General features: G+C 47.5%; 4 protein-coding genes and 1 long non-coding RNA gene across 18 annotated transcripts; 2 read left to right on the forward strand and 3 right to left on the reverse strand.

The window, feature by feature from the left end:
- LOC107135925 lies at window positions 1-16,193 on the forward strand. The gene is made up of 3 exons (XR_001502631.2): window positions 1-69; window positions 3,694-4,288; window positions 16,182-16,193. It is a non-coding gene; the product is annotated as an uncharacterized LOC107135925 (long non-coding RNA).
- Window positions 386-1,083, forward strand: LOC107135924 (ubiquinol-cytochrome-c reductase complex assembly factor 3). Its single transcript, XM_015478093.2, has 2 exons — window positions 386-584; window positions 675-1,083. The coding sequence occupies exons 1-2, from the start codon at window positions 465-467 to the stop codon at window positions 831-833; spliced, it is 279 nt and encodes a 92-aa protein (XP_015333579.1). The 5' UTR covers window positions 386-464; the 3' UTR covers window positions 834-1,083.
- On the reverse strand, window positions 4,254-6,987 carry Ubxn1 (UBX domain protein 1). 2 transcript variants are annotated; one of them, XM_015478087.2, is made up of 10 exons: window positions 6,902-6,981; window positions 6,723-6,816; window positions 6,539-6,592; window positions 6,346-6,452; window positions 6,191-6,260; window positions 5,636-5,827; window positions 5,491-5,542; window positions 5,224-5,340; window positions 4,540-4,732; window positions 4,254-4,394 (listed from the first exon to the last, which is right to left on the reverse strand). In XM_015478087.2, the coding sequence occupies exons 2-10, from the start codon at window positions 6,779-6,781 to the stop codon at window positions 4,345-4,347; spliced, it is 894 nt and encodes a 297-aa protein (XP_015333573.1). In that variant the 5' UTR covers window positions 6,782-6,816; window positions 6,902-6,981; the 3' UTR covers window positions 4,254-4,344. The 2 variants fall into 2 exon arrangements, with proteins under 2 accessions (XP_015333573.1, XP_048644967.1); XM_048789010.1 differs by having other exon boundaries at window positions 4,254-4,732; window positions 6,902-6,987.
- Window positions 11,360-14,029, reverse strand: Lrrn4cl (LRRN4 C-terminal like). Its single transcript, XM_015477302.2, has 2 exons — window positions 13,497-14,029; window positions 11,360-13,055 (listed from the first exon to the last, which is right to left on the reverse strand). The coding sequence occupies exon 2, from the start codon at window positions 13,048-13,050 to the stop codon at window positions 12,337-12,339; it is 714 nt and encodes a 237-aa protein (XP_015332788.1). The 5' UTR covers window positions 13,051-13,055; window positions 13,497-14,029; the 3' UTR covers window positions 11,360-12,336.
- On the reverse strand, window positions 14,768-23,917 carry Bscl2 (BSCL2 lipid droplet biogenesis associated, seipin). 13 transcript variants are annotated; one of them, XR_007342467.1, is made up of 12 exons: window positions 23,617-23,917; window positions 21,707-22,023; window positions 20,496-20,577; window positions 18,037-18,180; window positions 17,109-17,243; window positions 16,849-16,946; window positions 16,127-16,268; window positions 15,940-16,012; window positions 15,667-15,795; window positions 15,498-15,578; window positions 15,319-15,401; window positions 14,768-15,030 (listed from the first exon to the last, which is right to left on the reverse strand). XR_007342467.1 is itself a non-coding variant. In XM_048789005.1 (11 exons), the coding sequence occupies exons 2-11, from the start codon at window positions 21,999-22,001 to the stop codon at window positions 14,858-14,860; spliced, it is 1,236 nt and encodes a 411-aa protein (XP_048644962.1). In that variant the 5' UTR covers window positions 22,002-22,023; window positions 23,617-23,915; the 3' UTR covers window positions 14,768-14,857. The 13 variants fall into 13 exon arrangements, 12 of the variants coding, with proteins under 12 accessions (XP_048644962.1, XP_015333583.1, XP_015333580.1 ...); XM_048789005.1 differs by lacking the exon at window positions 15,319-15,401 and having other exon boundaries at window positions 21,823-22,023; window positions 23,617-23,915; XM_015478097.2 differs by lacking the exon at window positions 15,319-15,401 and having other exon boundaries at window positions 15,667-15,753; window positions 15,946-16,012; window positions 23,617-23,906.
- Window positions 23,918-24,137: the final 220 nt, after the last annotated feature.

Raw genomic sequence — 24,137 nt, forward strand, 5'->3', positions numbered from 1 at the left:
TTGCTGAAGCTGGCTTCGAACTCATGATCTTCCTGTCTCAGCCTCCGGAGCCACTGGGATTACAGGCGTGTGCCACCGCACCCGGCTTGTGCCAACAATTTTTATATTATTATCGAACCTAGATGCGCTTTACCACCAAGCCATATACCCAGGGTCTCTAAGTTGCTAGGGCTGGTTTCAAACTTGTGATCCTCCTGCTTCAGGCTCCTGAATCCATGGGATTACAGGGGCGCGCCACCGCTGGGCCGCTTACCAACACTTAGAAGATTTGCTCAACGTCCCCAGGTATTTAGACCCAAGCGCTCAGGATTCTAAATGTTTCTAAGGCCAGGCTCTCTATACTCCGGCTGCTTCTCTATGGTTTCTACGGGTCGCTCTAGCCTGCGCAGGGGCCGGTGAGACGTCGTAGCTACCCTCTAGGCTGCCGTAGACTACGGAGGTTGTCTCGTTGGTTGCACTCAGCCATGCAGAGTGTGCAGAAAGTGCTGATGGTAGTAGCGGTGCTGGGCGCTGGGGCTGGCGTGGGGTCCGCGCTCTTTGCTCTGGTAACCCCAGGAGAGCTGCAGAAGCAGGAGATGCTGAAGGTAGGTACAACTGAGAATTCTGAGGAGGAGCGGGCGTACGGAGAACCCTGGACTGGTGTCCTGGTTTGTGAACTCCCTTCCTGTTCCCAGGAGATGCCCGAGCAGGACCCTCGACGCAGGGATGAAGGGAAGAGGAACCAGCAGCTAGTGATGGCCACGCTGCAGGAGGCCGCGGCCACGCAGGAGAATGTAGCGTGGAGGAAGAACTGGTTGGTTGGCGGCGGCGGCGGCGGCGGGAAATCAGCGTGATGCCAGACCTGTCCGAGTGGGTGCTACGACCTTGGTTTGAGCGCAGATCACAGCCTTTCAGCTCCGTGAAACCGGCGGGGAATATGGACCTCGGATGCCGCACTCCAGGTCCCGGAGAGCGGCCGCCGGGTGAGCATCGTACCCCCTTCAACTCTGCGCTGATTGTGTTAACGTCCACATCATCCGCCAAAGTCGTGTCCGGGGTCGGTTGTGGTGAACAGAGAGAACCAATAAATTCTGTGCCACCCAAGTGAGCCGTGCAGTCGCACGCCTACTGGTGCTGAGAGATGTGCGGGTCATCGCTCCAGCCGGCTTGGGGAGCTCTGCTGAGCAGGGCTCCGGCCTGCCCCGCCCCATAGTCTGAAGTTCTATGGGCTTAGTAACCACATTTTCAAAACAGGTCTTGTTATGTAAGCGTTACTTCTAGGGAAAATCAAGCGACATTCCCGAAATCGAAACTATTCTGGAAAAGCTTGTTAGCAATGGATACTCATAGATGACATCTGTTCTTTGAGGGAGGTTGAAGAGGGGCATCTAGCACATATATGCCTTCTGTGGCCATTACTTAATATCTGGTTAAAGAGGTTTAGAGAGGCTGATTTACTAGGGGTGGTGAAAGAAGCATACTTTTAGTCAAAATCTCCCGAATGTTACAAAACCTGAGTCTGCCCTATTTTGTAAAAGGCCATAACTATCTCCAGGATTATCAATAGATTATCCCTAACTCTGTGGCTCATACCTGTAATCCAACAGACCTGGGAGGCTGAGGCAAGAGGATCACAAGTTCAAGGCCAGCCTCTGCAACTTAACGAAACCCTGGCTGAGAATATGGCTTAGTAACAAAGCACCTCTGGGTTCAATCCTCTGTACCAAACAATATAAATAAATAAAGGGGCTGGGAATGTTCCTTCATATTACTCCTAGGTTCAATTCTGGATACCTCAAATAAAAAAAGGCTAGCCTGCATGATGGTGCACATTTGTAATCCCATCGCCTGAGGAGGCTGAGGTAAGAGGATCTCAAGTTCCAGGCCAGCCTGGATAATTTAGTCAGAGACTCTGTCTCAAAATAAAAATGAAAAGGACTGAGATATTGCTTAGTGGTAGAGCATTTGCCTATCATGTACAAGGCCCCAAGTTCAATCCCAATACTAGACGGGGTGTGGGGGAATAGATTTAGAAATGTAAAGGGCCTGACATAGCAATGTAATGGGTCCTCTCCCCTCTAAAGGTTCACACTGTAGTTCTGAATCCAGTTATAGGACCTATTGGAAATGCCACTGAGAATGAGATAAATCACTGGGGTTGCAGCCCCATTGTAGTCAGGTCACTCCCCTATTCATTTTTGGTGCTGGAGATGTTTGAACCTAGGTCCTCAGGCATGCTAAGCACATGCTCTACTAACAAACTACACCCTCCAGCTTTTTTTTTTTCTTTAGTTATCAATGGACTTTATTTATGTGGTGCTGAGGATTGAACCCAGTGCCTCATGCATGCTAGGCGAGCACTCTACCCCTGAGCCACAACCCCGGCCCTTCCTTTGTTTTATACCCTGTGATTCCCAAGCAAGATTGCAATTGACAAAAAACACTGCTTTTATTGAATTGAGTCAAAACAATAAATAAAAGTTGTATAACACTGTGATGAACAGTTTATAATCAGAGATGAATGCTGGTGCTTTTTTCAGCTGCTGGATTGTAGAGTCATGTTCAATACATTTGTTGTGATCTTTATGGTGTAACTGGCCTCTTCCGTATGCCCAGGAAGTGAGGAAAAAGTCATAACTCTTTGACAGGAGACTAAACTGATGTAGCAGCAGTCAGAGAGACCATCATGGCTTGGTGAGTCAGGACCTGAGCTCTAGTCAGTCTTCCCGTGGGTATGCAGGTTCTAAGAAATTGCTACCAGTGTCAGTTGGGAAAGCAAATTGTGCTTTGGTATCCTGGTCTCTAAGTGGGGACAATTATACCAACACCTAGATAACAAATATTATCTATAAAGCTTAAAACTATGTGTAATCCCAGATACTCAGGGAGCTGAGGCAGGATTGTGAGATCAAGGGCAGCCCAGGCAACCTAGATGCTGTCTGAAAATAAAACTTAAAAAGGGCTGGGTGTGGCTGGCACAGTAGCACATGCTTGCAATCCTAGCAACTCAGGAGGCTGAGGCAAGAGGATTTCAAGTTTGAGGTCAGTCTCAGCAACTGTCTCAAAAAGAGCTGGGATGGGGGCTGGGGATGTGGCTCAAGCGGTAGTGCGCTTGCCTGGCATGCGTGCGGCCTGGGTTCAATCCTCAGCACCACATACAAAGATGTTGTGTCCGCCAAGAACTAACTAACTAAATAAATAAATATTTAAAATTAAAAAAAAAGAGCTGGGATGTAGCTCAGTGATAAAGCATATCAGAGTTCAATACCCAGAACAAGGTAAAAAGAGAGCTGGGAGTATAGCTTGGTGTTAGAGCACTCGCCTAGCATGTACAAGGCCTGGGTTCAATCCCTAGTACCAAAACAAAACTAATCTCCCCTTCAGAAAGTGTATTTGTTTTTTTTTTTGTTTTTGTTTTTTAAAGATAGAGGGAGGGAGGGAGAGAGAGAGAGAACTTTTTTTTAATATTTATTTTTTAGTTTTCGGCGGATACAACATCTTTGTTTGTATGTGGTGCTGAGGATCGAACCCGGGCCGCACGCATGCCAGGCAAGCGCGCTACCGCTTGAGCCACATCCCCAGCCCCAGAAAGTGTATTTGTGAAGTACATAATACCTTTGATTTTTGGTATTGAGGACTGAACCTAGGAGCACATTACCGCTGAGCTATGTCACCATTCTTTATTTTGACATAGGGCTTCACTAATTTCCTTAGGTCCCACCATCCCAGTTTAACACCTTTTAGTGTCTAGGAAAGCAGCAAAATGTGGCTGACATATTCCTTACAACAGATGCACTTGCAAAGGTCACTAACCTTCCTTTCGATGATTATGGATCACCACTTTAAAAAACTAATTTTAGTTGCTAATATTTACTGAGCACTTACTAGGTGTGAGGCACTGTGCTCAAGCACATGTCAGTTATTGTGTAACCCTTAGGACAACCCCAAGGAATACTATTATTCCTATTATTATAGTATTATTATTCCTATTCTACTGAAGAAACTAGGTTTAAAGAAGTCAAGGCACACAACTAGTCAGGATTTAAAGTTTATGCACCACTTTACCTGTAGGAGCAAAAGTCGCTTTTGTGATGCATTCTCTCCTTCCCTGGCTTGGCACCTCTTCCCTCCACCTCTGAGGCAGCTAAGACCCAAAGATTTAGAAACAAGTCTCTGTTGGAGAGGAAAGGGATATTCTCCAAGTGCCTTCCCTTTAGCTTCTTTCTCTTCCTTGGTTTTGTCCCTCCCAGCCACTCAGGAAGGAGCCAGGCATATACAGAACTCAGGGTCTATTTATTTGGAAGGAGATGTCAGTGCTTTATCAAAGATGAAGAGGTCAGAGAATGATGATGAAATAAAGGCCCCTCAGCTGGGACATTTCTTGGCCACAATGAGGACAGCAGAAGGCACAAGTCCTAAAGATGGGGGGGAAAAAAAAGGCTTGAGCCACAAGAATACTTGTTTTTTGCTCCCCAAATTCCTGGATTCATGCCATCCCCACAAATCCCTTCTTTTCCCTCCATTCCTCCAAATCCTGGCTTCTGGTCTCACATGCCATACCCAGCTCCTGCAGAGGCCGTTCCATGTCAGCTTCTGAGAAGGCCCGTCTGGGAAAGCCACTAAGCAACTGCACTGGGTCCTGGCCCCCTCCAGGTTCCTCCCCGCGGTGGAGCTCCACATAGAGCCTCACTGCTGCCAGCTGTTCCCGAGCCCGAAATGTTTGGGTCAGTGAAGTTCCATCTGGCAACCTGACCTAAGGGCAAGAGAGATTTCCAGTACTGTTAAGCACCAAAACCAATAAGGAAAAGAGTTAAAGTTGGCCCCTCCTTCTTCTTAGACTAAATCAGTATACCTACTATTTAAAGCACTTAATGAACAACCACTTATGCTCTGCCTTACTAAGTTTGAACAAGTGGCCCCAACTTCCTTGCAATTCAACACAGACAAGATTATAAAAAAAATTTCAGGATAAATTCCACATTGTGAAAGCAGCTATGTAATGAACCAAATGAAAACAATGTAAGTAAAAGGATAAATGCTGAGTAAGAGGGAGGTATGGATTTAAATATGACTGGAGCAGGTGAAATTTGATCTTTCCTAAGAGTGGAACAGGTAGGATTTCAAGTCATGTACAAAGAAGGAAGAGATTTGGCAAAGGGAATGTAACTGAAATAAGCTCTGAGCTGGGCTCCTTATAGGTCAACAAAGGGGTTACAGGAGCAAGACAGGAATCAGAATCAGTACCTGTATGCGACACTGGTCATATTCCCGCTTGGTAGGAGGTTCCTGGCTGGGAGAGGAGGGAACAGGACCTGGCTCTGTCACTGGTGGGGATGGCCAAGAACCCACACTACCACCATACTGGAGAACAAAGTAAAACAGGAGTCAGGCACTTACCCACCCTCCGGAAATGGGTGGTATGGATGGTATTTACTCATGTTTCCCCTTTGAAGCTGGAAAAGGGTTTTAGTGTGCCTTTTGCATTATAATCACTGTCTTTTCAACACCCACCTTCTTGGCTCTCTCTGCTTTGTCCCTTTCGATCTTTTCTCGAACCCTCTGTCTGGAATGCAGACAGGAAGAAAATAGGTCAGACCTTAACAAACCAAATGTTGATTTTTTTTCTCCTGTAAACCAACATGCCCATCACCCAGACCTGGCTGCTAACTCTTCAGCCTTTTCCCTCCTCCGCTCCTCAGCAGCTCTGCGCATCTCATCTTCCTGTAGTCTCTGGCGTGCAGCTGAAAGCTCTTGACCTTGTCTCCTGCGCTGTTTTTCTCGCTCCAATGCTTCCCGCTCCTCCCTTTCTTCACGTTCCCGCTGCTTCTGGGCCACCAGCTCCAACATCCTATGTTGCAGAAAGGACACAGTTCAAGAGAAATGGATACGCAATAGGAAGGGACAGAACAAAATTGGCTGATGTTTCCCAAAATAAATGAATGAAAGAACAGGGGTAGCAGTATAGCTCAGTAGAATAAACGCTTAGCATATTGAAGTTCTAGATTTTAAAAAAAACAAAAAAACAGAGAATAGAAAAAGGTCAAGGTTCTTCAACCGGACTTGTGTATGTATTGGGGAAGGGTGGAAGATAACCCTCAAAAAAGTTACCTGGGGGCTGGGGATATAGCTCAGCTGGTAAAGCAATTGCTTAGCGTGCACAAGGCCCTGGGTTCCTTCCCCAGCACCATCAAGAAAAAAAAAGCTACTTTACCTCTTGGTCTGTTCTTGTCTTTCCTCTTCAGTCAAAACGGGTTTGCTTTCTCCGGCAGCCGTTCCAGGTCCTACAAACAACCAGTATTATTACCCCCCGTCAGCTCCTCATGTCGGGCCCGCCTGAATAATCACATCACGTCTCCCAGTGAGAACCTTCAGGGCCAACTTGTTCTGAGGGGGTGGATTCCCGTCCTAGGACATGTCCAAGAGGAGTCTCTAGAGGCTCATCCACGTCGGGGTCATCTTCGTGCTCCATCAGCCTGGCAGGGAAATCGGCAGTGAGGTCAGCATGAGACTGCTCCTCCCAGCAGCCCCCAATCCTCCGCCACCGAGTCTGAAGGCTCACCAGTCCATCGCAGCCTCGATGCCCTGGTTCCCTGTGAGGGCCAGAGCCTTCTCCCTGCGGGCAGAAACACCGTAAATAGCGCCTACGGACCATGGTGACCGTCAGGACGGGGCTAGGCTGGGGTAAAGGTCCAGACAGGTCCGCGGTCCCCAGCCTGGCGGGCCGGGGTTGGGTGCTCCCTTACGCGCGTCCCCTGGGGAAGCCCATCTCGATGAGACTCTCCAGAGCCGTCAGCTCCGCCATGGCGCCGCCGCCGCCGCCGCCGCTTCCGCGGGGACCTGATGTGGCAAGAAGGAGGGTGGGAAAGGTCAACGCAAGGGAACCCTGCGCCCGATACCACCGATCGGGCGCTAGATCACTCACCCGGCTCGGGACCCACCGGGGACACGGACAAGAAGAAAGGCGAAAGGAAGCGGAAGTGCCCGAATCTGTTTGGGTCACGTGGGACTGGCGTGGACGGATGCCGCCGAGTGCCAGAAAACTCTCTGGCCCGCCTCCAGAATTTTGCGTGGGCGGAAGGAGACCTACCAAATCCCAGTGCTCCCCCACAGTGCGGAAGAAGCGCCCTGAGGCTTGGAAACCCAAGAGCAGAATGAGGCCAGTTCCCGGAGTTTCACACTGCTTCGCCTTCCATAAATATTAAAATTGTGGCCCTTAGGTGCAATCGTTTGGAAAGTTGTTTGTCAGTATTTCTCAGGAGCCATGGAAATGGGCATGCTCTTTGATCCACTCATCTTCGAGGAATTGAGCCATCCTGTGCCCGATTGCCAAAAGGAATCTTTGCAATACACAGTACCTGAACCTGGATCATCACCTCCCTGCTTAAAGTTTTTCCATGTCACCCCCCGTCATCTAGTACAAGCCCAAAGGCTGACTTTCTCTTGCCCCCATGTTTTAGTTTTAAGAGCCCCATCTATAAAATGGGCATAATGATGACAGCTATGTAGGTGCCTCGCAAGACGGTATGGCATAAATTATGGTAGTTACTGCATAGTTTCATTTCCTTCAAATTGAGGATAATCTGTGCATGTTGTGAAACAGGCCCTACACCTCATTTTGGCCTTTGCACCTACCAGCTCCTCTGCCTGAGATGTTTGGCCTCTTCTCTCCACTTAGTTAACTTCTAGTTGTTTTTCAAGACTCCGGCCCGCAAGTTCAAGGCGAGCCTCAGCAATTTTGTGAGACACTCTCCCCACCGCCAAGAAACTGAGTGAGACCCTGTCTCTAAATAAAATACAAGATAGGGCTGAGGATGTGGCTCAGTGTTTGAGTGCCCCTGAGTTCAATCCCCAGTACCAAAAAATTAAAATTAAAAAAANGTGACATAGCTCAGCGGTAATGTGCTCCTAGGTTCAGTCCTCAATACCAAAAATCAAAGGTATTATGTACTTCACAAATACACTTTCTGGGGCTGGGGATGTGGCTCAAGCGGTAGCGCGCTCTCCTGGCATGCGTGTGGCCAGGGTTGGATCCTCAGCACCACATACAAACAAAGATGTTGTGTCTGCCGGAAACCGAAAAATAAATATTAAAAAAAAACTCTCTCTCTCTTAAAAAAAAAAAAAGACTGGGGGATTGAGCTCTGTGTTAAAGCTCCTCTGGACTAAATCTCTAGTACCCAAAAATAAAATTTACAAAATATGTTTATTTAGGAGGTAGAATAATAATAATAATTATAATAATAATAAGTTACTCATATTGACTGACAGGGTTGTAGCTCAGTGGTAGAGCACTTGCCTAGCGTGTGAGGCACTGGGTTCAGTTCTCAGAACCACATATAAATAAAAAATAAAGGTCCATCAAAAAAAAAAAGTTACTCATATGGAAAATATATGTATGTAACAGGGTTCACTTGATACTTTGACTATCTCTTGTGGCTTTGAAACTTACATGTTTTTTTTTTCTTTTTCCCAATCTTCTTTTCCCTAAACTTCTCCTTCCTGACCGCCTCTCTGATCTTCTTTTCCCTGATCTTCCCTGATATTCTTTTCCTTAAACTTTTCCTCCCCAATCTTCTTGATCTTCTTTTCCCTAATCTTCCCCTTCCTGACCTCTTCCCTGATCTTCTTTTCCCTGATCTTCTCCTCCCTGTTCTCTCCTCCCTGATCTCATTTTCTCTGAATCACCTCTATAAAAGCCCCCTCTCAGGCTGGGGCTGGGGCTCAGCAGTAAAGCTCTCACCTAGTATATGCAAGGTCCTGGGTATTGTGTCCTACTACAACTAAAAAATAAATATTAAAAAAAAAAAAAAAGAAAAGAAAAGAAATAAAAGCCTCCTGTTCCTGCAAATGAGCAGAATCACAGCCTTTGGGACAGGAGTCCCCTGTGTTTCTCCTTTGCTAGCAAAGCAATAAAGCTTTTTCCTTTTTCTCAAGACCTTGTCTTCATTATTGTATTGGTTTCAAGGACAATGACCGAGCTTTCAGTTACATGTACTTGAGGCTTAGTTGATTAACTCATATTTAATCATCATAACAGTCCCTATTCTGTATTATTATTAGTCATAGGAAACAGGCACAGAAAGATGAGATAATTCATCTAAGATCATAAAGGCAGTAGAAAGTAGCAGAGCTAGAATTCTACCATGCATTGTGTTTCATTAAACCTGTATGCTTTGTTGCCCCTCTCTATGGTAAAATGAAGAGCTTTTGATTTGGGCAATTTAAGCAGGAATCCTATCTGAACTCCTTAGTTGTAATTTCAAACCCTTTAGGACTTCAAATCTCTCATCTTTGAAAAGGTGATACTATCTCTTGGAATGTTCGTGGTAAGGCTTAAGTGAGAATGCATGAAAAGCATGTCTTTACTAATAATAGAGTGGGTGTCCTCATTCATAAGAGAATGATTGCTGAGGAAATAGTCATTAAATAAAAAGTCACAAGGTAATCACTACAATGTAATGCCACATGTGTTCTAGATAACAATCTAAATTTATTCTAATGGGGGCTGGGGATGTGGCTCAAGTGGTAGCGCACTCCCCTGGCATGCATGCAGCCCAGGTTCGATCCTCAGCATCACAAAGAAACAAAGCTGTTGTGTCCGCCGAAAACTAAAAATAAATATTAAAAAATTCTCTCTCAAAAAAAAAATTTATTCTAATGGTCTAATCATTTTAAAAATGATCAAATTTTAGAGTATTGCCTATTTCAATTACTTCCAGAGGTGAATGCCTTCTCCTGTGAGGATACACAAACAAGGATGTCCTTAAAACCACACTGAAGAAAATTTAAATGTTCCAACAAAGAGTGATGACTAAAGTTCTTTAAAGTACATTCTTTTGTAGGAAATCATGAGGCCTTTAACATATAAGGAGGTTATGATTTGCCAAAGTTCAGCATTGTCTATGACTGAATAATGAGTGAAAAACAAAATATTTGTACTTTGTAAAGAACTGCTCTGCTTCTGGGAGGGGTGGTACCTTCCTGTAATCCTATTAGTTCAGGAGGCTGAGGCAGGAGGATTGTTAGTTCAAAGCCAGTATCAACAACTTATCCAGGCCCTAAGCCACTCAGCAAGACCCTGTCTCTAAATAAAATATTTAAAAGGGCTGGGGATGTAGCTCAGTGTTTAAGTACCTTGGGTTCAATTCCCAGTACCCAAAACAAAAAAAAAACAAAAAAACTGCTCTACTAAGGGCAATTATGTCTTTTGATGCACATCAAACCAAAAGCCTTGTGCATGCTAGGCAAGCACTCTATGACTGAGCTATATTCCCAGCCTAATGGCTTTTTATGTATTTTTTTTTTTTTTTTACATGGGGATCTAACCCAGGGCCTCTTTCATACTAGGCAAGTGCTCTAGCACTGAAGTATACCCCCAGCAAGGGCAATTAAGGAAGAAGAGAAGTTTCACTTTGTATGTGTCAGTATTACTTGAAACTTGTATGTGTTTGTTTTACAATTAAATTTTTAAAAAGTTAGGGCCAGGGTATAACAGTGGTAGACTGCTTGCCTAGCATGCACAAGGCTCTGGGTTCCATCCCCAGCTCTTCCCGGGTTGAGGGGGAGGAGTTGTAAAACCAGTAAAGGTGAGGTTTATACTATGTAGCAACACAAAACAGGCTTTTCTATACCCAGCTTTCTTTTTTCTTTCTTTCTTTCTTTCCAGTTCTGGGGATTAAACTCAAAGGTGCTCTTCAACTGACCTACATTCCCAACACTTTTTAATTTATTTCATTTCATTTATTTACTTATTTATTGTGGTGCTGGTGATTGAACCCAGGGCTTTGTACATGCAAGGCAAGCACTCTACCAACTGAGCTTTCCCCACCCTTTTTAAAATATTTTTTTTAGTTGCAGATGGACATAGTACCTTTATTTTATTTATTTATGTGGTACTGAGACTTGAACCCAGTGCTACTCACATGCTAGGCAAGTGTTCTGCCACTGAGCTACTCAACCCTATCCCCCCCCCTCCTTTTTTGAGACAAGCCTTCCCTAAATTGCAGAGGCTGGCCTCAAACTTGTGATCTTTTCACCTCAGCTTATGCTAGCTGGAATTATAGGTGCTACATTCACTTAATTTAAAGATAAATTCAAGATGTGATTGCCTGAGGCATGCCTATAATCCCAGTGGCTTGGGAGGCTGAGGCAAGAGGATCACAAGTTCAAGGCAGCCTCAGCAATTTAGTGAGACCCTAAGCAATTTAGCAGGCCCTGTCTCAAAATAAAAATTAAAAGGGCTGGGGATTCGGCTCAGTAGTTAAGTGCCCTGGATTCAACCCCCATTACCAATAAATAAATAAATAAATAGAAAGTATGTATATGACTATGAAAAATAGATATCTACACAGAGAATTGAAGGGATCATGAGAAGTGACAATTTCTTTTAAATTTTCTTTAATGTTATCACAGTTGGTATACAATAAACACAAATGGGGGATTCCTTGATATTACTGTTGATTTGTCTTATTTTAATTAGCAAGAGCACGAATGAACTTGTGCCCGACAAAGGCTCGGGGCTTCCTTCTCTTCTGTTATCCCATCTCAGTCCTTAATCTCCACCCTCCTCAGAAACAGACTCTGATCCAGATATGCTCATCCCGGTAACTCGAGGAAAGGTCAAAGAAGACTGTGGCTCCAATCAGAAAATCTTATCCTGCAGAAGCTTATTCTAGAATGCCACTTAGGCTATGCAAAGTGCCAAAGTGGCAGTATCTTTTTGTCCCCCCCCCCTTCTGAGGATTGAACCCAGGGGTATTCTACCACTGAGCTACTTCCCCAGTCCCTTTTTTTATTTTTTAGCTTAAAACAGAGCCTTGTTAAATTGTCCAGGCCACCAAGCCCAAGAGCAGAACCCTTTGAGGGTGTATGACAGGGGCTGACTTACGGCAGCCAAAGGGCAAATCTGGCCTGCTCACTGACATATAAGACCCATAAGACCTATGAGCTAAGAATGGGTTTTACATTTTTTAATGGTTATATTTTAAATGACTAGATAAGTGCCTACATAATATACTCAATGTTATACTTTTTTTTGGGGGGGGGGGGTGCTGGGGACTGAACCCAGGGCCTTGTGCATGTGAGACAAGCACTCTACCAACTGAGTTATGTCCCCAGTCCCCTCAATGTTATACTCTTAAACATGCAAAACCTACTTAATAACTCTCTGACCCTCTCCACTTGTCTAGCTTTCAGGCAGGAACAAAGTGGCAAGCCCTGACCTAAATAAACTCTCAGTTCAGAGACCCCCAGCTGCGGCCCAGTTGTCTGGCGCCAGGCGGCAGCGGGCTGGCCCTTCTGGGAGCCAGCTGGTGCTCCATGTGGGGCTGGGCTGCGCGGAAGTCCCCCAGACCCTCATCAGAGCGCCCCTGCGGCTTGGGCGGTGGCTGCGCGGCGCGGACAGCCCCAGCGCTCGCGGAGGCAGAAGTGCCAGATCAGGGCGACGCAGCTTAGCAGAGCCAGGGCTGTGCCCACCCCCACGGCCGCGTGGATTAGGGTGACCGGTCTGGGTGGCACGGTGAGCCGGCCGCAGGGCCCGAAGGCCGGGAAGGATACCTCCTCGAGGTCCTCCCCACCTGCCTGGGACACGCGGCTCTCCCCGGCCTCATTACCAGCCACCACGCAAACCACATAAGCGCCCCCAGGCTTAAGTCCCTTCAGTTCTGCTCTGCGGACCGTAGTGTTGAGTAGGGGGCCCTTCTGCGGAGCCCCGCTGCCTTCCCAAAGCAGCAGCCGGTAGTGGTGGACCGGGGAGGAGGGGGCACACCAGTGGACCTCGGCGCGGCCCTCTTCGGCCACAATGCGCACTTCTCCTAGGCGTGGCGGGTCCGGAGGCCGGGCAGGGCTGGACAGCCCCGGGCACAGGCAGGCCACCGGCCTGGCCTTCTGCAACTCATTGCAGGGCACCTGCAGGTGGCGGCAACGGTCGTAGTCACAGGGGACAGCCAGGAAAGGTGTGCTCACCGTCTCATCTTCCTCTTCTTCCTCGAAGTCTTGAGGAGTCAAGGGCTGAGCTTTGGGAACCGACAAGGTCAGGGCTAGGAGCCACAGAAGGCAGAGAGAGCCCAGCATGGAGTCTGGAAGGGAAAGGGTGAATAGGTAAAGGTTGTCATCCGTGCCTTAGGGCCCCTGCCTGGATAGAACCCAAACACAACAGGGAACCCAGATGATAAAAGAGGTAAGAAGAAGACCAGCTTCTCTTGACAAATGTTCCAAGTTACATGTTTGATTTTGGACAAAATGAAGCTATGGTCTGATATATATCAGAGAAACACATGTGAGCAGCAACATTCGAAGTGCTAGAAAGTTAATGAATAAACAAAATGCTGGGAGGAGAAGGAGGGGAAAGGATTTGCTCAGCCAAGAAAGGTGGTAGAATTCCCAGCTGCCACCCAGAGAAAAGATCTAAGTAAACCGAGGATCAGTCAGCAAGACATGCAAAAACCCAACAGGAAGACAAAGTGAGAAAAGACAAAACCGGAGGAGGAAACCAGGATCCTGGACTCTTCATTCCCCACCTGTTATCTGTGTGAATCCTGTCCAAGGAGTCCAGGACCCCACCTGATCGCTCTGGCCCACAGCAGCCCCTCACTAGCGGGGAGACCTTGAGGGAGTGGGAATCTGCAACCAGATGTCTGGGGCTATCAGGTTGAGGAGTCCTGAGGATAGTAGGCCGCGCTGCCTGCACTGTCAGGTTGTATCTTCAATTTTCTTTTGGCTGAAAGCTTTTGTACCCTTCAAATCTGATGTCACTACCTGGCCCCCTTCTCCACTCCCCTCCCCACTGAATGCCAAGAAGAGGGCTGGTCCACTCAGAGGGCCTGAGTCATGGGGCCAGGGTGGGGAAAGCCATGCACAGCAGTTTCAGCTGGAGCTCAGGATGCCTGGGTTCTGACAGAGGAGTGGAATGTGGAAAGTGGCCAGGAGCTGAGAATCCAAAGGCTGAAGTCATGTGAAGGGATGGGGAGGGAAATATTGGAGAGGGCCACCTGGCTGGTATAAGAGAGGAAAACAGCTGTGGACAGCATGGGGCCTGGGTTACAAAATGCTGTTTTGGTAAAAATCATACCACATGTATGGCAGTCATTTCCTGTCTTCTGTCTCCCAATGGACAGAGATGGGAGGGGTGTAGGGGCCAGAATGATGTATTCTAGCTCTTCAGACCCGCCCTAAATTATCCCCCTTCCACGAGACAAGTCACATGGATGAAGCGGGAAGCCTGCTAGTGGCCAGGATAAATTTTCTCCTTGTACTTCTTAGACTGTGGAAACAACTGCGCCTGAAACAGTCCAGGTCTGCAGGTCTTCCTGTGGGGCAGAGTTGAAGGTGCCTGGGGCACACATGGCTGGCCGCCTTTCTTTGGGTAGTGGAGATTGAACTCAGGGATATAGCTCAGTGATAAAATGTCCTATCTTTTTTTAATTTTAATTTTTTGGTACTGGGGATTGAACTCAGGGGCACTCAAACACTGAGCCACATCCTCAGCCCTATCTTGTATTTTATTTAGAGACAGGGTCTCACTGAGTTGCTTAATGCCTCACCATTGCTGAGACTGGCTTTGAACCATGATCCTCCTGTCTCAGCCTCCCAAGCCACTGGGATTACAGGTGTGCGCCACTGCGCCTGGCTTTATTTTTTGAACAGGGTCTCTGTAAGTTGCTGAGGCTGGCCTTGAACTTGTGATCCTTCTGCCTCAGAGTTAGAGTTGCTGATCTACAGGCTATGTCTCCATGCCTGGCTGGACACAGGGTTTCAAACGGGCCTAAATCTACTTCAAAGAGTCAGGAAGCAGCTGGCACAAAATAGTTTATTGAAGGGAACACAAGGGGAGATCCCAGGTGGGAAAGTGCTGGAATGTGAGGAATCTGTCCTCTTTTCTTTAGGAGCTGGAGCAGGTGGGGCGCTGTCTCAGAGCACCCATAGAGGGCTCAGAGCTGCCCAGAGTCTCAGGGGCAGGGGCAGACGCAGACGCAGGGGCAGACGCAGGGGCAGGGGCAGACGCAGGCAGGTTGGCGTCAGTCAGCAGAGCAGCATCTTCCCAGGAGCCTGAACCTGGGCCAGGAAAAAACAAAAAAGGAAAAACCAAAAAATCTCAAATGCGATATCAAATTAACCCAGGGTCCTACTCCACCCAGCCCATGCATTCCAGTGTTGGGGACCGCAAAACAAGCCAAGATGGCTCCTGGCAGTTTGCCAGGAGGAGTGGTTTGTGAAGCAAACCACTCCAATAAGGAATCCCCACCAAGCCATTAGGATGGTGGGGATTCCTTATTGGCTGACTGCTGTATCTAGATGATGCTAATTGAGTCAAGCTGTGTGTAATCAGTTAGGTATATATACCTCTGCTGTTCTGCAATAAAGCAGCTCCCGCTACCTTGGGTGCCCGCTACCTTGAGTTCCCGCTCAGTTCCCGCTGAGTTTCCCTACAATAAAGCAGTTCCCACTTCAACCTTCAAGTTGCTTGTCACCTCCCGGTTATTTTGCCCAGCTAGACTGCGGCATTCCAGGGTGCCCCTCACCATCACTGGCCTCCCGCTCCAGCTCCTCCTCTCCACTCAGGGGCTGCTGGTCTGGTTTCTCCTCCTCAGACAGCTGACCCTCTGTGGCCAAGAGTAGGGCTGAGTCAGACCCAGATGCTGAAGGACAGGGCTGAGATGTCAGGAAGGAGGGATTACTGCTGCACCATACCTGTCCCTGAGGGATCTTCAGGGCTCTCACCATCTTCTGTCACATCTGATAGTTGAGTTGACTCCTCCTGTCCTTCAGGCCCTGCTCCTCCAAAATAAGTAGAGGACAGGATGGGTAGGGTGGCTGTGCCTAGAGGGCAGTGCCTACGTCACCTCCTTCAGCCTCCTCTTCCACCCTTAGCTCAGCATGTGAGTGCTTTTATGCCTCACACTGGAGGCAGGCAGCTCTGCTTGCCTAACCACCTCACCTCCCTAACAGCCCCTCAAACAACACCTTTACCAGGCTGATGAGTAGAGATCCTTCGTTGTCCTTCCTTCTGGGAAGTCTCTCTTTTTCGGATATTAACCTGTAGAAGAGAAAGGACTGAGCAGTGAGTACTGACTTTCCTCACCAGAGATGTCCCTGCCCACCCAAATAAACATCCTCAAAGGAAGAAAAAGGGGTCACTGCCCCTTGCAACCTGCAAAGAGAAGCGATGTCGGGGCCAGATGCCCCCCCACACCCACTGCATGTAGCTGAAGAGCACAATGACGCTGAGGAAGGTAAAGTTGCTGGCAACACCTATGAAGGCGCAGGTCATCGGGAAGTTGTATAGCAGGTACCTGAGGCAGGAAATAGCAACAGGAGTGGAGCAGCCATTACCAAACAGCATCAACTTTCTAATTTCCCAAGCAACTCAACTGAGTTTGGTTAGAGCTAGCCTCTGCCTCCATGTTCCCTGCCCACCCCTTCCCAATTATCAGACCTTGCTGCATCAAGCACTAATAAAGACTAAGGACTCTGGGTAGTCTCAGCATTGCAGGGCCACAGGCAATGGCCTTGATTTTGGCCAATTCTGCTAAGCAAATGAATCAAGACAGTAGCATGTATGTATAGTTTACCTTATTTTTGAAATGGGACTTTTACTATGTTGCTCAGGCTTACCTTGAACTTGTAATCTTCCTATCTCAGCCTCCCAAATAGCTGGGATTTAGGCATGCACCACAATGCCAGACTCATACAGGTATTTTTGACGTTTCCCTGGGAGCCAATATGCTAATGTGCAGCAAGGGCAAGAATCTCTGGCCTTTGAAAAACTCAAACCAATGCTGCTCTGTTAACCTATTACCTTTACTTGGGAAACTCTTCATTTAAGGACAGCATCCAGGAGAGCTGTCAAGGTCTATTTCAGTGGTTCCTCACCTGAGCCCAGTGAAATGGGCATGGATGCGAAGGTAGGCTCCATACATCTGGATACGCTTGCTGTGGATCTCAATAATTGCTCCAGTTGTTGGCACATACTAAGAGGGGTGGAGAGAGGGCAGCATCAAGCCAGGGTCTTGATACTGTCACTCTTGATCCTACCAGCCCCATCTGAGGCCTGCTCTGAAACCAGAGGCTCCTGGAATACAATTCTGGGCTGACAAGAGGGCGGTCTCCTGGTCAGCCTTCACCTCACTCACCGAGTTCTCTCTATAGTCCGCATAGAGTTCCACCTCCAGGAGCTGCTTCTGCTCAGCAAAGCCAAACAGAAGGAGGCTAGAGAAGACCAGCGTGTCAAGCATCTGGAGCAGGTCTGAGCGGTAATGCAGCATCACCTGCCAGGGCCAGGAGGCAGAAATTGGGGTCAGGTATCCAGGTTCCCACAGCTTTCCCCTATCCCTGAGCGGTCCATGCAAGCTGCTCCTCCCTCAAGCTCCCTGCTCCTCACCTCCACTTCCTATTCCCCTGTGTCCACTAAACCATTCCACCTACTCAACCTCTGCCCATGACTGACCACATTTCTCCATTCCAGTACAGCAAAGGCCCCTCCTCTAAGACAAGGCCCCTCTACACTTTCCAGGTGAAGTGTAACATTGTCTCTGCCTTTCCCCAAAACAGTTCTGTCATCCAGGATGGGATCCAAACCCCAGCACATCATCTGCTTTCCCCCAAAACAGACATTCATGATGAGGTTCTACTGACAGTTCATGCAACAGTGAGATCCCAATGTTGATTAAACATCTACCATGTGTGAGTTAAGAACTGCATTCACATTTCCTCCTACAGTCCTGATCGAGGCAGTTACTATGGTACCCATTTTATACTACTTTATGCCTCATGAGTTGTCTGATGTTCCGTGGCTGGCATGTTTCTGGTGAGGATCTATCCGCATGGCTCTAGATCTGTTTTCTGAGAGCTGCTCCACTCTTCACGTCTACTCCAAAGCTGGATGTGCTCATGATGTGCTAGGGAGTTTGGAAAATGTTTGTCTTGGTAAGCAGATTTCTCCTCCCTTATCCTGACGTGTCCTCTGACCTCAGTGCCAAGATTTTCTCCTGAAGCCCTACCCAGATATTCTGACTCTGCCATCATTCTTCACAACTTCCCAGACAGGCCATGAATACTTACCGAACGGGAAGAGGTGGAGATGATTCGGCCACCTCTGGTGTAGCATGAAACAGTGACCAAAAACATGCCCAAATCTTGATTCACAGGAGACTCTGGCAATTCAAGCTCTAAGGTGATGCGATATGGCTGTCCATACATCAGCACCTGCCCAAAGTAGCCCCCATTTCATTTCAAAAACTGTTTTTTTTTTTAAATTATACTGTCCAAGTTCTATCTTCCAAATATTCTGCCACCCCCTTGGTTAGCCCAAAGGCCTTCCAACCGTTTGTCCAGATAAGGTGCTGCCCCCTTCTGGTGGCTGGGTACCTCCACTTCCATATCCTATTGGCTCTTCTGAATCAGTCCCGAAAGGCTCTGTCATATTTCTTTCCCAAAAGTGAACGGTCATGTTGCCAACTGGGCCATCTGTGACTCAGGCCTGTGCACTGGTGAGGCTGTCCCTCTTGGGATCAGCTGCCCTCAATGTTATTAATTAACCAAGCACCAGAAGTGCTCAGCCTCCCTAGCCAGCTCTCTCACAATCATTGTTAGCAGCAGCATCTTGATGTCATTCTGGGTCCCTAATCTTTTTTTTTTTTTAAATATACCTTTATTTATTTATTTAAAAGTATTTTTCTAGTTGTTGATAGACTTTTATTTTATTCTTTTTTGTGTGTGTGGTGCTGGGGATTGAACCCGGGGTCTTGTGCATGCTAGGCAAGCACTCTACCAACTGAGCTATATCCCCAGCCCTATTTTATTCTTTTATATGCGGTGCTGAGAATCGAACCCAGTTCCTTATACATGCCAGGCAAGTGCGCTACCGCTGAGCCCCAGCCCCAGACCCTTATTTATTTATTTTTATGTGTACTGAGGATTGAACCCAGTGCCTCATCCATGCTAGGCAACAACTCTACCACTGAACAACACCTCCAGCCTCTCTTTATCTTTTTTTTTTTTTAGATAAGGTCTAAGTTGCCCAGGCTGGCTTTAAACTCCTAAGTCAGGTGATCTTCCTACCTCAGCCTTCTAAGGAGCCAGGATTATACACCTTAATCTGGGGTTTGAGTCCCTATCTTGGTCCTGCTGGTGGGTGCCTACCATCACCCCTCATACCTCCCACAATGGGAGTTTTTCACTGGTTTAAACCTCAAAATGTTAAGGTTTTCCTAACCATTCCTATATTCTTATAATTGAATCATGTATTTATTTTTTGGTGCTAGGGATTGAATCCAGGGCCTCATACATACTAAGCACATGCTCTACGACTGAATTCACCCCCAAGCTCCTCCAACCCCCTCTAATGATTCTTGTCTAGCAGATGACCCCTCAGAGTGGTATATGAGAAATCAGAGCTAGCCAGGCATAGTGGTGCACACATGTAATTCCAGCAACTTAAGAAGCTGAAGCAGGAGGATCACAAGTTCAAGGCCAACCTCAGCAACATAGTGAGGCCTTTAGGTAATTTAGTGAGACCTTGTCCAAAATAAAAAAAAATAAAAATGGCTGGGGATGTTTCTTAGTGGTTAAGTGCCCCTGGGTTCAATCCCCAGTACTAAAAAGGAGAAAGGGTCTAGGCTAAGTTGCTGAGGCTGGCCTTGAACTCATATCTTCCTGCCTCAGTCTGTGGAGTTGCTGAGATTATAGGCATGCACCACCATGTCCAGCCTTCAAGATCCTTTTTAAGTTCAGGGATTCTATCCTTTATTAGAACTTCCACGAGCTTGCTTAGTCTTTGTATGCATTTATCAGAATTCTCAGGTTTTATTTTATTTTTTTAGACATAGATGGACCTTTATTTCATTCATTTATTTGTATGCGGTGTTGAGAATCAAACCCAGTGCCCCACACATGCTAGGCAAGTGCTCTACCACTGAGCCACAATCCCAGCCCAGAATTCTCAGTTTGTTTAAATCACAATGGCATGTGGCCAGTCCTCTGGCACAATACCCTTTGAAATAACAGGTCACATACTTATCAACTATTTCATAATTTTATATACAAGCCTTTAAAACTCTGGGATAGATGCCATTCTATTCCAATGAAACAGTTGATTTATTCACCTAAATCCAAAACACACTACTGACATTATCTAACAGATATGACCTGTCTGAAACAAGTCATGTCTCACCTGTTGAGAATGAGAATATTCCTAATGTCTGCTGCAGAAAGATCAAAACACACTATTCATTTAGATTCTAATTTCTCTTCAACTTCTGTTTCCTTCCTCTTTTTTATATGTATTATTTTAGTTGTAGTTGGACACAATACCTTTATTTTATTCATTTATTTTTATGTGGTGCTGAGGATTGAACCCAGGGTCTCGCACATGCGAGGCAAGTGCTCTACCGCTATGCCACAACCCCAGCCCCGCTTTCCTTCCTCTTGTCTCGTACTCAATCCCTGTTCTCCCCATCTTAAGCCCTACTATCTCAAGTCATCAAAACTCTAATTAACTTCCCTGTATCTCCCATACTCACCCGATCACGTCCACTTTTAGCCAGCGAGACATTGGCAACAGGAAAGGAGCAGAGTGAGGTCGTGGAGGAATCACAATCGGTCCTAAATGAGAAGGGGGAATGATACTCTGCTAAGTTAGAGTCCACTTATATCTGCAATTCTTTTGGGTTCCTAGGGTTCCTTTCTCTCCCCAATCCTTTCTGATAGGTGAACAAATGTGACCAGTAGATTCAAGATACTAGAATGATTTTTTTTTCAGACTTCCCCCCAATTCTCTTCCTGCTACTTCAGTTTATTGCCTCTCATGGGAACCTACAGATATGGTGTTTCTAAAGACTCCTTTGAAGAACTTGATAAAATATAGATTCCAGGGTCCTAACCCAGAGATTCTGATTCAGTAGTTATAGTCTGGTCCCTATTTTGAGAAAACTCCCCAAAATGGTCTATAGATGACTTTTAAAGTCATTAAACTGATAAATTGTAGGGAAAACTCTATATAGTATGTAGGTATGCAACATACACCTGGGCATGTACATACACTATTATGGCAGGAAAGATCATAGGTTTCTTAGGATCTATGTCCCCTAAAAGTTTAGGATCTACCTTAGAAATTTCAGTGCATGACTAGGGATTCAGGACAGGGGAAAAAAAAAAAAAGATTGGACCACTGATAATAATGTCCCCTTCAGCTGATTGGTCCTATACCCATTCTTAGGAATAAGAGAAAGAATCTGACAGTGAAGGAAATGGGAAAGAATAAGGGGCCAGGCAAGTAGTAGGACTCTGGGAGTCAAGTTTTTGTACCCAGTCACCTTGTATTTCCACAATCTATTGTGCAGCAGATTATTTGGGATAGGAGGCAGTAAAGTAAAAGGCAAAGGAGATATTTCCTAATACTTCTGCTGAAAGCCAAGTGAGTTTTGAGATGCCCAAGGGGTTGGATTGGTTCAAACTTCTACAGTGGCTCTGAGAGAGGTTTGATAGAACCTAAACAGAACTGACCCGTATTTTTTAACCAGAAATAAGCGACCACAGGTAGAACTAGCACCCTAAAATCCTACCATCCCAGACCTGATCCCGCCTTGGGTTGTGGTAGGTGAGAAGTTCTGTTAGCACAACAGGCTCAAGTTTCCTCTTCTGTAAATGAGGGGACTGAAAGGAATAAGCTCCAAGGGTCCTTGCAGCAATTCTCACACAGGATTCCTCCATTCTAACAGAAGTCCCCTCTCACCTATAGTAGAAATGCACAGGGCTGAGGTGGCTGACTGTCGGCATGTAGGAATAGTAGAAGGAGCCATAGAGAAAGACAGACACCCAGAGCAGGAGGAGGATGGTGCAGAAGAGTACCCCAAACTGCAGCAGCAGCCTGCGGGCACGGCCTGCCAAGACATGGCCCACTTCCTGGGCCCACAATAAGGCAGGTACTGGTGGATCATTGACCATGGCAGGGAGAGCAGGGGGTCTAGCCCCAGATTCAGGTCTTGCGTTCTTAGCTGCTCTGCCACCTGGACGCCACCCCTGGCCATGGGATGAGGCAGCTGGCGGTTCCTGGAAAAAAGAAAAAAATGAAAAAAGAATGATTCCTTCCCTTAAGCAGGTGGGGACAAAAAAGACAAGTTAATTAGACTGGGGAAACCAGAGATAGCAGGGTAAAGCAAAGTCATTTTTTTCATATGGCCTTTCTCCAAGTGGTTGGGCTTCCTAGCCAATTATTCCTTCCTTTCCCTTGTCTTCCTTTCCCTTTAATACCTTTGCCCCAGTGTCAGTGCTTCTCAGTTGAACTCTTTCCCCAGAAGCATCTGATTTTGATGCTTGATACTCATTCATAGCTAGCAATACATAAAACAGAGAATGAGCATCTTAACATTCTCTCAAAGCAATTTTATGCCAGGCCCACGGTGCCTGCCTATAATCCCATGCTGGAGGTTGAAGTCAGCAATTTACAGAGATCCTATCTCAAACAAACAAGGGCTGGGGTGTAGCTTAGTGGTAGAGTGACCCTGGGTTCAATCATCTCTTTAACCCACACGATGACACGAATCCACAGTGCCAGGTGGTTGCACGGAGAGGATGCACGACTTGCCTACGGTCGCACAGCAGGACTCAAAGCCAGCAGCCTAAGAGCAGTCACAATTGCCTCCCGAGCTTCTCTCCACCTCCAGCTGCGCTAGCTTCGGGTAGGTGCTCCGCACGCCCGGCAGGGCGTCTTGCAGCCAACTGTTGCTCCCCGCGAGTCCCCTCGGGCCCGGCGGTGGGCGCGGCGCGGGAGCCCCCACCTAACTGCGCCACCGTGGAAACCAGCCCGCCCGCCGCCACAGCACTGCAGACTCACCAGCCTCGCGCGCTGCCGAGGCAACGGCGAGAAGGAATTTCCGGCTGTCGGAGAAGTCCCGCCCCTTTCTGCCGTCAGCCATTGCAGTCTGGGGGCGGGGCCTCATCAGGGGCGTGACCTGACAAGGGGCGGGGGCCCTGTCTCTTCCGGCCCCCCCGTCTCTCTGCAGCCCTACACCCTGGACCGTAGGGGCAAGACGCCTCCCTCCAGGCTCCGAGAGATATGCCCCAGGGCATGTTCTGACTCAGCAGAGTCCCCTCAGCCTTCTGCTGGGGCACGGCCCTTTGCCCATACCCTTCACCACCCGCCACTTAACTCCCGAAGCGGGGGGTGGGGGGGCGGGGGGACGCNTCAAGGCTCTTAGAAACTGTACACGTCCAAGGCGGGGAGTATTCCTTCAGGGGATGTTGTATTCTGCGGGAACCAGTCCATCCCGGGTGTTGCGCAGGTGGCCGGCCTGCTGTCACTATTTACAAGCGTGTCAATATTGCAGTCTCGCCATTGGTCTCCAGCTCTTAGTGAGTGATCAACCTCCTCTGATCCTAAGTGGACACAGTCTCCCTAAAACATTAGTTTAGGTCTTGGCAGATGGCGTCTTATATTTTGTATCTATCTTAAGTTCCTTCACTTTGCAAAATCAAATGTGTGTACATCTTTGCATAATGCTGCAGGCGTGGGAGTACCTATTCAAAATGTCTGAAAATTTTCCAAATCAATACACCTTCCCTCGCTATTTGCTACCCTCCACCCTCCCCCAAGCCCACCTATTTCCAAAATATTTCCACTGACTCCCAAACAAGGCCCCTTACCTCCTGTTTGTCCAATCCTTTGATCTGGTCTCCGCACACCTCTTTGCCTCCAGCTTCTCCTTCTCTTTGATCTGCCATTTCTTTAGACATCTTCCTGTCCCTGGATCTCCGACTCAAAAGTCACTTGTGGCTAGACTGTAGTGATCTAGAAGCTGATCACCTGTAGCGCGTCACATTTTCCTGGGTATGGGGAATGGAGGATTCCTGGGAGAGAAACGAAGATTCAGGTGCTAAGTGCTGTGTCAGGGTAGAGAGGAAGGGAGGAGGGGGCCGACTGCCCAGCTGATGTCAGATTTTCAAATGAGCAGGGTCCCCCACAGCCAGTAAAGACTCCACTGCAGGGGCTGTCACAGGCCTAGACCACCCCATTTGAGGGGGGAGTCTGCTTCGGCCTCAGCTCCTTTGGAGAGGGCTTTAGTCCAGGCTTGGGATGCCTGCAGTGGGGGAGGGGCAGGTAGTGAGACAGTAATAGTGGGGGTGTACTCAGGGGATGCAAGTGGCAGCCAGACTCCCCCACTGGC

Source organism: Marmota marmota, unplaced genomic scaffold (assembly GCF_001458135.2).
Source record: "Marmota marmota marmota unplaced genomic scaffold, marMar, whole genome shotgun sequence".
In the NCBI taxonomy this organism is placed as follows: domain Eukaryota; kingdom Metazoa; phylum Chordata; class Mammalia; order Rodentia; family Sciuridae; genus Marmota; species Marmota marmota.

Coding starts and splice junctions, on each gene's coding strand:
- LOC107135924 (XM_015478093.2), top strand. CDS start 465: ATGCAGAGTGTGCAGAAAGTGCTGATGGTAGTAGCGGTGCTGGGCGCT. Junction 585..674: donor AGAAGCAGGAGATGCTGAAG/GTAGGTACAACT, acceptor TCCTGTTCCCAG/GAGATGCCCGAGCAGGACCC.
- Ubxn1 (XM_048789010.1), bottom strand. CDS start 6,781: ATGGCGGAGCTGACGGCTCTGGAGAGTCTCATCGAGATGGGCTTCCCC. Junction 6,453..6,538: donor ATCGAGGCTGCGATGGACTG/GTGAGCCTTCAG, acceptor TTTCCCTGCCAG/GCTGATGGAGCACGAAGATG. Junction 4,733..5,223: donor ATGACCAGTGTCGCATACAG/GTACTGATTCTG, acceptor TCTTGCCCTTAG/GTCAGGTTGCCAGATGGAAC.
- Lrrn4cl (XM_015477302.2), bottom strand. CDS start 13,050: ATGCTGGGCTCTCTCTGCCTTCTGTGGCTCCTAGCCCTGACCTTGTCG.
- Bscl2 (XM_048789001.1), bottom strand. CDS start 23,706: ATGTCTAAAGAAATGGCAGATCAAAGAGAAGGAGAAGCTGGAGGCAAA. Junction 15,579..15,666: donor TGAAGATCCCTCAGGGACAG/GTATGGTGCAGC, acceptor TCTTGGCCACAG/AGGGTCAGCTGTCTGAGGAG. Junction 15,031..15,497: donor GGAGCGGGAGGCCAGTGATG/GTGAGGGGCACC, acceptor TTCCTGGCCCAG/GTTCAGGCTCCTGGGAAGAT.